Source organism: Chinchilla lanigera, unplaced genomic scaffold (genome assembly GCF_000276665.1).
Source record: "Chinchilla lanigera isolate Chin_1 unplaced genomic scaffold, ChiLan1.0 scaffold00041, whole genome shotgun sequence".
NCBI classification, from domain to species: Eukaryota; Metazoa; Chordata; class Mammalia; order Rodentia; family Chinchillidae; genus Chinchilla; species Chinchilla lanigera.
This window is the reverse complement of record NW_004955442.1, coordinates 3313109-3325519: the sequence shown is the minus strand read 5'-3', so window position 1 is coordinate 3325519 and position 12411 is coordinate 3313109. Positions and strand designations below refer to the sequence as shown.

The following is a 12411-nucleotide window of genomic DNA, read 5'->3' as shown; positions in this document are numbered from 1 at the left end:
CCCCTCTTTCCCAGTTTGGTTAGGTTTTCTGTCACTTGTTTCACTAATACACTCAGGCTCCCGGTCTCAGGGACAGACCTGGGATGTGCAGAACTGACTTTGTGTTTTCTGTCACATCTGATCTTTCCAGGAATTATAGACAAGATTTCTGGGCTGGGAGCCCCCAGGCTCATGCTCAGTGAGACAGCAAATGCCCCTGCTTTTGAGCTTCTATGTGTTCAGCACTCACAAGACAACATCACTCTCCATTTCTTCTGGGCCACCTTTATTCTGTACACCACATATAACTTAGGGGTCACCTGGTTGGCAAACCACTAACAGCAGGATGCTCTATCCCAACCAGTGCTACTACTACTAGGCAGCCTCCTGCTCTTCCATTCTACTGGGCTCCAAAAGATCACTTTGCCTGAGCATGGACTATGGGACTCGGGGCGGCCTTGAGGATGCAGGAGGACCTCGGGGGAGCTATGGGCACCATCTGGACAGCAGGGGACTGGTGAGGAGGAAGATGCTAACAATGGGGGCCACTATTTCCAGCTTCGGCAGCGGGACCACGGGGTGCCAACCCTGAGATAGGAAGCCTGTGGGGCAGGGAAAGGGCTGGGACGAGCTGCCAAGTTCAGTGGTATAAGCTGGATCTTGGTCTACAGTGTGGTGCTACTAGGAGGCAGGGACTACTGGGAGGTCTTTAGGCCACTGTGGATGTTCTCCTAAAGGGGCTGAGGGACACTGGCCCACTCCTCACTCTTGCTTCTTGGCCATGAGGTAAGCTGATCCATTTTACCACATGATGCCACTATGCAGGCCTGCCTCATCACAGGCCCAAAAACAATGCATCCACAAGATCACAGACCTGAGCCTCCAAACCTGTAAGTTCAAATAAACCTTTTCTCCTTGTCAATTGATTATCTCAGGTATTTTGTTATGGTAACAAAAAGCTGCCTTGCAGTTTCAGTCCTGAACAATATAAGGTTTGGATGGCCCTGTGGAGGACATGGACAACAGCTGGCTGAGACAGGACTTCTGCTTCCCAGTTTGCTCCCCTTTGTTCATTCACTTCATCTACCTATGTGAAGCCTGGAGAAAACAGTACACAAGGTTCTTTCTTTCAGGCCAGGCGAGATCATGCACACCTGCAGTCACAGCACTCAGGAGGCAGAGGCAAGAGGATCGCCACAAGTTTCAAGCGAGCCTGGCCCACACAGTGACTTCAAGGCTGGCCTGAATGACATAGCAAGACTCTGTCTCAAAAAAAAAAACAAAAAAGGGCCAGAGATATAGCTCAGCAGCATAGCACCTACCTGGCAAGTGCAAGGTCCTGAGTTTGATTCCCGGTACCAAAGAAAAAAAAAAAGATTCTTTCATTCAAAAAAAACATGCCTTGCAGACAGGAGAAAAAACGTCTAATGTTCTATCATACCACAGGGCAACTACACAGTTGAAAGCAATTAACTGGGGCTGGGGATTTAGCTCAGCGGCAAAAGCGCCTGCCTGGCAAGCGCGAGGTCTGAGTTCGGTTCCCAGTACCGGAGAAAAAACCAAAAAAAAAAAAAAAAAAGAAAGCAATTAACTGAATATTTGAAAACAGTTAGTAGGATTTTGAATGTTTCCAACCCAAAGAAATGAGAAATGCCTGAGATGACAGATGTGCCATTATCCTGATCTAATCATTACACACTGCATACATATACTGAAATCTCATGCTGTATAAATATGTATAATTACTGTATTTATGTACATACATACAGGATACTTAATATACATAATACATTCATTAAAAAAAAAAGGTATGAAACCGTAGTATCCCTATTAACAGGCACAAGGCATGATTTGGTCCCCCTCACAATTTACCTCCTTACTCAAATCACTGCAGAACCTTACTTTAAAGCAACTCTAACACCCAATTCCTGAAAACACAAACACATTTCCTAGATGTAAGATGAACATAGTACTTACCAAATGTATCAAGTATGTCGGTGATGAGGACAAATTTGCTTGGGTAGAACTGAATAACACTTGTGTCTGAAAGAAGCTTTGAGCACTAGGAAGAGGAGAAAAGAAAATTCAATGTGCCATGTCTGACTTTGTTGGGATCCTCCAGACCTGGAAAATTAATCATTTCTATAAACAAGATGCTCACTGTCTTTGCCAAACCTTGTGCTAGGCAAGGGGGATGCAATAAGCCAAACCACTGTGCTTCTGACAAAAGAACCCAGACTCCTCACACAGCGCCTCTTAAGGAAGGTTCTGGAAAGCCTTGCTCCAGGAAGGCCAGAGGACCAAAGAAGTCTTATCCAAAGGGTTCTCCTTGAGGAACAAGGATCAGTACTCATGTCTGCAGCACAGTGCTCTCATCTGACCAATCTTTATTCTGTTTTCCACCCTGGCTTCCTCTGGTTTATTTCAGTATGGTTTCGGTTCCTTTTTTTTCTTTTCTTTTTTTTTTTAATTTTGAGACAGGGTCTCACTAAATTGCCCAGTCTGCACTGAAACTTGTGATTCTCCTGCTTTAGTCTCCACGCGTGCTGGGACTACAGGCATGCGCCACCACGCCCAGCTAGCATTCTTATATGCTCTTTTCATAGAACTAATTACCCAAGCCTTCTCAAACTTACAGCAACTATTTAAACTTACTCCCTAATTTCCCTCTCCAGGGCAACATGCCAAGCTTCAAGAGGATGTGTTTCTCTGGAACTATGATCTTCAGTGCTGGAAGTGGTCCAGCTCTGACTGCATCGCATAGTCCCTACGCTCTCACTGGTGCCAAAAGGCTGCTGACACATTCATGATTTTTTTTTTCAGAAATGGAGATGGAACACAGGGCCTCTGCATTGAGCCACATGTCAACTCTTTTAAAAAAGCTATTTCTACTCAGAAGAACTAAATTTAATGGCCTGAAAGTCTTTACAAATCCCATAGTCAGGATAAGAAACCAAATAACTTTCTTCTGTTTTATCATCCCAACAGTTGGTCTTCAGATTGGAAAATGTCACACAAAAATAAAATACTTAGCCAGGTGTGGTGGTAAATGCATGTAATCCCAGCACTCAGAGAGTGAGGCAAGAGGATCATGAGTTGGAGGCCAGCTTAGGCTACAAGTAAGATCCTGTCTCAAATAAATAAGCAAATAAAATTTAAAAATAAAAAACTTTCTGCACATTTAGAAAAGTCCTTTAATATGCATTTCCAACATGCAGAGAATGTTAGAAGATTGACCAGGTCAAGCAATAGGCTGACATGTGTTTCCACTTCAGTGTTGTTACTCAATATCTAAATTGTTAGAATCACCAAGTCTTTCCTAAGCATAAAATGCTTAAAAGTAAACAGCATGTTTGACTTATGAAACATTCTCCTACAAGCCAGATGCTATGGGTGGAACGGGGGTGTAAGCTGTTAAAACAACAGCGCTGACACGAAACATGGCACTTGGATGTATGGGGAATTCTATTGCCTGACTCCCTGCTTGGTGATCTTTTTCCTAAACTCTTTATGAGAGTTCCAACTTCAACAATTGCCCCAGGAGACTTGAGAGCTGGAAGAAAAAGCAAACAAACTCTGAATTGTAGAGACTGTTTATAATACACAGCACTAGATTCCTAGGGACATGACATCTTGGAGATCCTACCCAGAACCTGGTTTTCAAGTCTCTTGGAGAAGACCAACCATCCACAGGCAAAGAGACACACAGAAGTAAAGCAGAAGATTTCGAACAGACTTCACAAACATCTGTGTGCTGATTTTTCTCCCAAGCTGGTACCATAGAACATGTATTTTATGAAGTATAACAGGAACTAAAGTTTCTTTAATCCAAAGTTAAAGCCATAATAATTTCTTTTTTTTTTTTTTTTTGAGACAGGTTCTCACTATGCAGTTCAGCGGATCGTAAAGACTGTGGCCTTGAGCTCACTTTCTTGCCCAGGCTGGTCTCAAACTCACAACGATCCTCCTGCCTCAGCCTCCCCAATGCTGGGATTACAGGTGTGCGCCACCACACTTGGCCGTAATAACTTTTTAAACTGAAGTTACCTTTTAATACATTCCCTCCAGCATGAATAGCTGATGGTTCTCGGTAACTGTCCCATCAGGCAGCTTGTACCACTGGTGGTATAAATGGATCTATTCACGTTTATGGCACCTGATGGCACACTCATATATGTAACCACCTGTGCTTCAAGCCCCACAACAATGAATTATGCCCCTCTGTGAATGTGTTAAAAATCACTATTCTGAAGATGCCACAGCTTTTAAAGCTTTGGTGCTACTTCCTAACTTACCTGTTTAAGAACCAGGTACCTTGAAGTATGAAAAGTACAAATTTGCTGCTCCTCACAAAATCTACTGGTCAAAATCTGCAGCCAAGGCATCAGGAGATTGGTACTGTAACAAGGGCAATGGGTACCGTAACAAGATTCTCACACTCTGCTGCTATTAGGGAGAGTGACAGCGTGCTGGCCCGGCAATGGGAAACAGCTTTATGATCCGGGAAAGCTGAAGTAGCACGCAGCCGTCACCAGGTCATTGCTGAACAAAAATAAAGCCTGCAGACACAGGGTTGGTGTTATCCATCACCCACACACTCTATGGCGTAAGTATTCTACAACCGACGTTCTCAATTCAGAGTCCTCTATGGAACACTGAAAATAATGTGCCAGAATCCTACCCCCAACCCCTCTAGAAATTCTGATTAAACTGGTCTGGGGTACAGCTTGGACACTGGCACTTTTTAATTCTCCAAGTGAAGTACAATATGCAATAAACATTTCCCAAACAACTGATACATTTCTCTGCCTGAAATACAGGTTATTAAACTTACTAACTTACTAACATTGGTAGGAAAACCCTGAAAAGATGTTTTCTATTTGTTTCCAATGAATGAGGAAATTAGCAGTATTCTAATATTTCAGAATAGTAAGTTTCTAAAATTGAGATTTTTGCCAGGTGTGGGTGGCACATGCCTGTAATCCCAGCACTCAGGAGACTGAGGCAGGAGGACTGCTGTGAGTTTGAGACCAGCCTGGGCTACAAAGCAAGCTCAAGGCCAGCCTGAACTGCGTAGCGAGACCATGTCTCAAAAAAAGACAAAAATAAATCAATAAATAAAACTAAGATTTTTAAAAAGACACTTCAGTAAGCAGAACAAATGAATTAATTAAGAGATGACCTGTAGCTAAGAGGCACAGAAGGAGGACCATTATTACTTAGAATGTACGAAAAAAATTGTAAAACCCACAGGAAAAAAATATAAATAACGTAATTGGCACAAGAAATCAACAAAAGACATTTTACAGAAAAGGAAACCTCAATGGCACATAAGCATGTGACAAAGTGCTCAATTTATGGGCATGGTGGTGCGCGCCTATAATCCCAACACGGGTGGCTGAGGCAGGGATGAGGCAGGAGGACTGCTGAAAGTTCAAGGTCAGCCTGGGCTACATAGTGAGACCCTGTCTCAAAAACACAGAACAAACCAAAGCTCAATTTTATTAGTATCTGGGGAACTACAATTTAAAACTACAATAAAGTGCACATCTATAATCCTAGCACTTGGTAGGCTGAGGGTACAGGAGCACTGTGAGTTTGAGGCTGGCCCAAACTGCATAGCAAAACCTTATCTCAAAAAGACAAAACCAAAAAAAAAAAAAAAAAACTACAATTAAAACTTTCTTTACTGCCGCCTTTCATTTTTCATTGGAAAAATGAAAACAGTCTGCTCACACCTCACGTGGGATGGTGGCAGAATGCTGAACAGGAGATTCTCACACTCTGCTGCTACTTGGGAGAATGATGGCATTCTGGCCCACCGATGGGAAACAGCTTCATGATCTGCGAAAGCTGAAGCAGCACCCAGCTGTCACCAAGCAAGTCCTCACCCAGGTACATTCTTCACCTGGTCAAGTATCATGTGGGCACCGGCGGATGTGCCCAGGTGTGCACCCAGCAATGTTGCTCATAATAATACAAATGCCAAAGGCAGAGCCAGATGCCCATCCACAGATGGCATAATTTACACACCCTAAAAGACTGTTTCATGATGAATACAATCCCTCTCAAAAGCCCAGGGCGTTTTTCTTGTTGCTGCTTTTAGTTTTTACGGAAATTGACAAGCTGATCCTAAGACTCATAAAGAAATACGCAAGACCCAGAATAAGCAAAATAACTTCAAAAAAGAAGAACAAAAGTACTTAGACATTAAACTAAAGATGATACACACTGGCCAATAAATATATAACATGTTCAACACCATTATTAGAGCTATGCAAATTAGAACAACAGTGAGATACTGCTTCACATCACAAGCCCTCATTCAATGTACATAAATGCGTGATGAGGGTGCTGGAGATGAGGAGGAACCGGCACCCTCACACACTGCCGGGGAGAATGGAAACTGTGTAGCTTTTGGAGGGCAGTTTGGCAATTTCTCAACAAGTTAAATATGGGCTTACTAGGTGACTCAGCAAATCTTAGGTATTTACTCCAGAGAAATAAAAACTAAGTCCCCACCAAGATTGGTATACAAGATATTCACAGCAGCATTACTTACAACAGCCACAAAGTGAAAACCACCAAATAGAAGATCTTCTGGGGTTTACTTAGTAAATGAACAGCAGGGACTGCAAAGAAATGGGCTTGGCTTCACCTTCCACCAACTTGCTCATGGACACACAAAATGTGATTATCTATACAATGGAATAGTATCCAGCAGGAAAAAAGGAATAAAGCATCACTACATGATACAGCGTGAATGAACCCCAAAAACATTACGCTAAGTAGAAGCCAGATACCAAAGAACACGGTACAGCAGTACCTGAATTCATGAATGCTCTGTTTGCAAACAATTCAGTTCACAAACAGAAGCATTTGGGAAAATTTTGTTTTCGTTTACAAACTCTTCATCAAGTGACACACAGGACCACAGCTACCCTTCCCACACAAACACAAACATGGCTGTCTCTTCCAAAATGTAGAACAATATGTTTGTGAACCAAGGCACCACAGTACATAACAAATGATATACAAAATGTCCATACAGGAATGGCAGAGTTACAGTCAGAAAGCAGGTCTCTGTTTTTTTCGTGCTGAGGTAGCAGTAAGGTGTGACTGACTGCAAACAGGCTTGAGAGAATTAGGGAGGTATAAAAATATTCTCAAATAAGTGTGCGTGTGGTGGTCACACAATTCTACTGATTTACTAAAAAAAAAAAAAAATCACTGAAATATATACTAAGGTCCATATATACAATGGACCTTTTTTGTTTATTGTCTTGTGCTGGGGATGGAACCCAAGGCCTTAAGCCTTCCAGACTGAGTCACACCCCAGACCTTGGGTGGACTTTTTGATATGTAAAATATACCTGAACAAAGCTGACACACTCTCCCCACAAAAAAAAAAAAAACTTTGCTACAAAGCACATAAGGTACACTAGGCTTCTTCCTCATATTCTGCATCTTGATTGTGTCTTACAGAATTATTACTATTAGCCAGATGTAGAGTCAATTAAACACTCATGATTATTTTGTTTGAGAGGACATGACTCAAATCTCTACAGATGTTAACCTCTAAAGTCACAGCTCCCTGCCCCAACTCTCTACAGAGAGATGCTGCCAATAAACACACTTTGCAGCTGCACCTGTCAGTGTGAAGAGCTGCCCCCTGCAGGGTCATCAGGCTGCACCGGCGGGCAGACAAGATGACAGGAAGGTCTTCTGGGGTTTACTTAGTAAATGAACAGCAGGGACTGCAAAGAAATGGGCTTGGCTTCACCTTCCACCATGAAACTAAAAAAATCATACCCACTGTACAAGAAGGCATCTTCAAATATTTCAAGTGTTCAGAGCAAAGACTCCCAAACTCTCCTTGAAGTCTCTCACAAGAAACAGGTGAGAAGGCGAATGTGACATTATTACGGCATCAGATGAGCATGAGGTCGGTCTATCTGAACTATAATGGCCACTCAGAAATCCTGTAGATTTAGTGTGAAAATGGTAATGCATGTATTACTCCTTGGACAGGGTACTTCTGAGCGTGTTCTGCCAAGACATAATGATCTTCAGGGCCAAATCACAATCACAAGGTAAGCTGTTTTCTTTACAGGACTTGTTCTTGTGATCCACGAGGTGTCAGCAGATCAATAAATACATCAAAAGAGACCTAGGGAAAGTCCTTCTCCTGACACCACAAACATGTTTTCCCTATCACATAATCACGCAGATTATGTCTTAAAAATGCACACATCAGAGACACATGCCATTAATCCCAAAGACAACAAACTATGGAAACCAGACAGGGTTGCTCAGTCTTAAGGGTGTACAAATCATAAATATGTCAGCAGTGTCAGCCAATAGACTGCACAGCCCAGGGGGTATAATTAATTCTGCAATGAGGGTTGAGAGCTTCCTGAAACTGCACAGCGTGCAACTTATACAACTGCACATAGCAGCCGTGGGATTAGCCATGCCATAAAAACAAAATTCAGAGGCAAGGTCTTTCGGAGGAAGTATGTGAAAATGGGAGAGATGATAAATGAGGGTAAAACCCTGAAGGCCTCTGAAAATCCAAATTAAGGAGTTTTACGTAGGAAATTTAGGGCAGGGGGAGGGAGGGAGCACACTCCAGGCCTGACCTGAATGACAATTTTCAGAGCCTTCACTTTCTGGTCTGAGGCCCATGCGTCCTTGAGCGACTGGTTGAGCTCCTCTATGCGGTTCACATAATCCTGCTGAGTCAAGTTTAACAGCTCCTTTTGGGATCCCTGTGGGCGGAAGGCAGAAGGTGAGAGCACTGAAGGAAAAGGAAAAACAGTGTCCAGCATATTTATCATCTGGTTCAGTCACAGTACCTGGGTACCGGCCACGCTTTGGCCTCTAAAGGCCCCTGGTCTCCCCACCAGAACTGATAATACTGTCCTACAATCAGAGGCTCTGTGGGTTTCTGACTGAAACGGCAGAACATGGGGCTAAGAGACTGGTCTTGGGGGCAAGTCAGAGCCAGGTCAACACAGCTCTGCCACACAGGACAGTACTGTCCCCCAAAGTTCCTCTGCACATGGGGACAGGGCTCACATCATTCAGCACACTGCGACTGGCGCTGGCTGTGCACAACATAGCAAGACACAAAGATAACTGGTTGCTCAGGCAAAAAGATGCTTAGTCTTTCCACACTAGTAGAGCTTCTGGTACCAAGGGAGGAAGCCATGAGCAGCACAGACTAAGATAGATACTTGTGAAGAGCCAGCCATGGTGGTGCCACCCACAGCCCCAACTTCTTGGGAGGCAGTGGTCACAGAACTGCCTGAGCTCAGGAGTTCAGGGACAGCTGCAGCTATTCTCACGACTCGTGTCACTACACACAGGGTGAGAGCGGGTGCCAAGCCCTCTCCTAATGCACCTATCATGTAATCCAAAGGCAAGGGCTCTTTCAAAAGCCCTAAAAGTAGAAGGTTTGGGGAATTTGGACTGATCCAAATGGATCACCTGAACTGTGAGGCAGGGACCCCCGGCCTCTAGGCAATAGAGGAGCCAGGCAGCTGGTTTGGTGAATGGACTGTTGGCCCAGTAGCTTGTGTACCTCCAGGGTGAGGCAGTGAAAATCCACACTCTCTTCAGCCCTAGCTGTGACAACAGTGGAAACCAAGTAATGAGATGGCAGCACTGTGAGACAGTGTTGTGTCTGTCCCTACACTGTGTGCACCAAGAGCAAGAAATGAACTTCTGTTATATACAACCACTGACATGCAGAGGCCTAGTCCTTACTACAGCATGACCTAGCCTCACCCTTACTGATACGCCTACTAACTGGGGAGCCCTGGAACAGCTGCTGCTGTGTGAGCAGGAAGTAGCAAGACTAGTCTGCAGGAGAAAAATGAAGAACTAGAGAGGAAATGAGCAACAAGAGGTTACGTGGAACTGAGGGACAGAGGACTGTGCCATGCTTCTGGGTAACACTACAGTTCCTGGCTCCAGGTCACGCTACCCTTGGGGTCAGGAAGGTAGCCCTCGTTCCTTCTCACTTTCAGTGGAGGTCAGTTCCGCTGATTTTCAGATACCCTAAGACTAAAGAGCTTTGGCTGATGCCCTCAGCAAGCTCCTGACTGGTGGGATAATAATGTGCAGATTGAAGCTTTCTCATACCCCCATTCAAAATATGCCATGTTTGCACTGGCAAATAAACTATAGGACTAGTGGACTCTGCTAAGCACCCAATAGCTCTGTCCCAGAGCTGGGAGGACCCTGCATGTCCCAGCAGGTGGGGCAATGGCAACTGCCATCAAATGGCCCTTTCTGGTTTTCATAACCCGCTAATTTAACCCACACAACTGTTCTTTACCCCCATTTGTTTTTTTAACAGTACTAGGGAGTGAACCCAAAGACTTCATGCAGAGCTACAGACCCAGTTTTGTTTGTTTGCTTGTCTGTTTGGGCTTTTTGTTTTGTTTATTTGAGACAGGGTCTTGCTAAGTTGCGCACATTGGGATGTAGGCATGCACCCCCACCCCAAGCTCTTTATCCTATTTCAAAGAAGAAATAAAGTTACAGAAAAGTAGACACCCAAGGCCATCCTGATAGTAGGAGTCCAGTCCTGGCCACTAGACTCAGGATAACTATACTGACAGCAGCTAATACACACAGAGCACATGTCTCATGCTGGGTACCATTCCAAGCCCTTCACCTGTGTTAATTCATTGAACCCATGACAGTCCTATGGCTAGGTACTCTTCATCTCCACATTAGAGATAAATAAACTGAGGCCCAGAGCAGTAAAACTCCGGTTCAAAGTCACAGAATTTCTAAATTGCAGATATGGGATTCAAATCCAGGAGTGTGACTAGAGTATAATGTGGTAGCCACCATGCCATGCTGTCTTTCTAAAGGACATGGCAGAAAACCTGCATCGCCTGGGTCCAAAGGCCAGCACATAGTATCGTTCACATGTACATCAGGAGAGAGAGGACTGTGGCCCTAGTCTTCCCTGGTCCACTGCAAGACTGTGGGCCCACCTTTGTCAGCTGGAATGCTTCCAGAGGCACTACAGATCTGCAAATACAGTTGTGAGGACCCAGGCACACTTTGTCAGTTTTTCAAAGCATAGGCAGGCTGATTAGCAGACTCCTGAGGGCCTCAGCAGCCAGCGGACTGGCCAGGTGCAAACCCTATGGCACGATGCAGTCTTTGTACTCCATCAGGCTGCTTCCTGGGAGGGACTCCAGCTGGTTTTCACTGTCTGACACTGTCCCCAGACAGCCTGAGACTGTTCAGGCATCACAAAGACAAAAGATGCCTCCAGACAACCACCCAAGGCAGGTTCCCACGTGCTCAGCCAAGTGTGCTGCTGGTATTTTTCCTCAGATTGAACTAGGGCCTCAGGAGGCCACAGCAGTGCCGCCTGAGACTTAATCAAAGAGCAGCCACCGACACGTCTCCCTCAGCAGGGCAGATGGAGTGGTGAGGCCCCCAGCCTGTGCTCCAGAGGCAACCCGCTCACCTCCTCAAAGTCATCCAGCTCCTCCAACCGGGTCCGGACCTTCTCTGACATTGCAGAACTGGCAGTCCCAACTCTGCCTAAACAGAACAGATTTCTGTCACAGAGACGGCTTTTCTCTTGCATTAATACCCTGCACAGAAGGCATCTTTCCTTTTATACTTCATCATGAAGATAGCAGGAAACCATTTTATTACAGAAAACTGAGATTTTTGGTATGTGACTTCCTTTTGTAATCTAAGTTAGATCAGAAATATCTTCCACCTGGCAGCTGTCCTGGGGACACAGTGGGCTGCCTAGAAAAGGTGAACTGCCACTGGCGATGCTATGAAATTGCACTCTACGTCTGTTTACTCATGAAGAAAGGCAGTCCAGATAACGATGCCAGAAGTCCAGCCGTTTAATTGTTTGTCATCAACAAAGCCCTCTCAGGCTGGTACTCAGTGCAGAATTGTCCGGCCCTCACACTCCCCTACACTAACAAAAACAACGACTTCACTGTCTGCCCACACGTGGACTGGGGCTTCAAAGCCCTCTCTTCAAGCAAACAGGACTTACTGTGTTTCATTCCAGCATCTGTCAACACACTCTGGCTATCAGGAGGGACAGGTGGACAGAGAAAAAGGAATCCAGCCTGTGGGCCAGCCAGAGGGCAAGGTGACCTGTCCAGCTGGCCACTGCCCTCTGGGGCCACCTCCTTTAGAACTCTTTCCCCATCTGCATGGGACTTCCATTCCTGCTCTGAAGTCCATGTGGCTGACAGTGACTGCTCATTCCTCTCTATCACACTGATAGTTTGGATCTTGAATGTCCCCAAAGGTCCTGGTGTTAAAGGACTGGTGCTCACTCCAGTGCTATTGGGAGATAGTAGGGCCTCATGAAAAGAAGGCAGGTCATTGTGGGATGTGTCCTCAAGGGAACAACAGAGGACCTCA

At 44.9% G+C, this 12411-nt stretch overlaps 1 protein-coding gene across 7 annotated transcripts in view; it reads right to left on the bottom strand.

Moving 5' to 3' along the window:
- The window catches only part of LOC102009884 (chromosome unknown open reading frame, human C16orf62), a 123164-nt gene that overhangs the window by 90392 nt on the left and 20361 nt on the right, over nt 1-12411 (bottom strand). For all 7 annotated transcript variants that reach the window (XM_005391112.2, XM_005391113.2, XM_013517710.1 and 4 more), the window contains 3 exons: nt 11480-11556; nt 8622-8750; nt 1957-2041 (listed from right to left, as the gene is read on the bottom strand). In XM_005391112.2, the coding sequence (XP_005391169.1) occupies nt 1957-2041; nt 8622-8750; nt 11480-11556 (291 nt within the window). The remainder of the gene's footprint in view (nt 1-1956; nt 2042-8621; nt 8751-11479; nt 11557-12411) is intronic.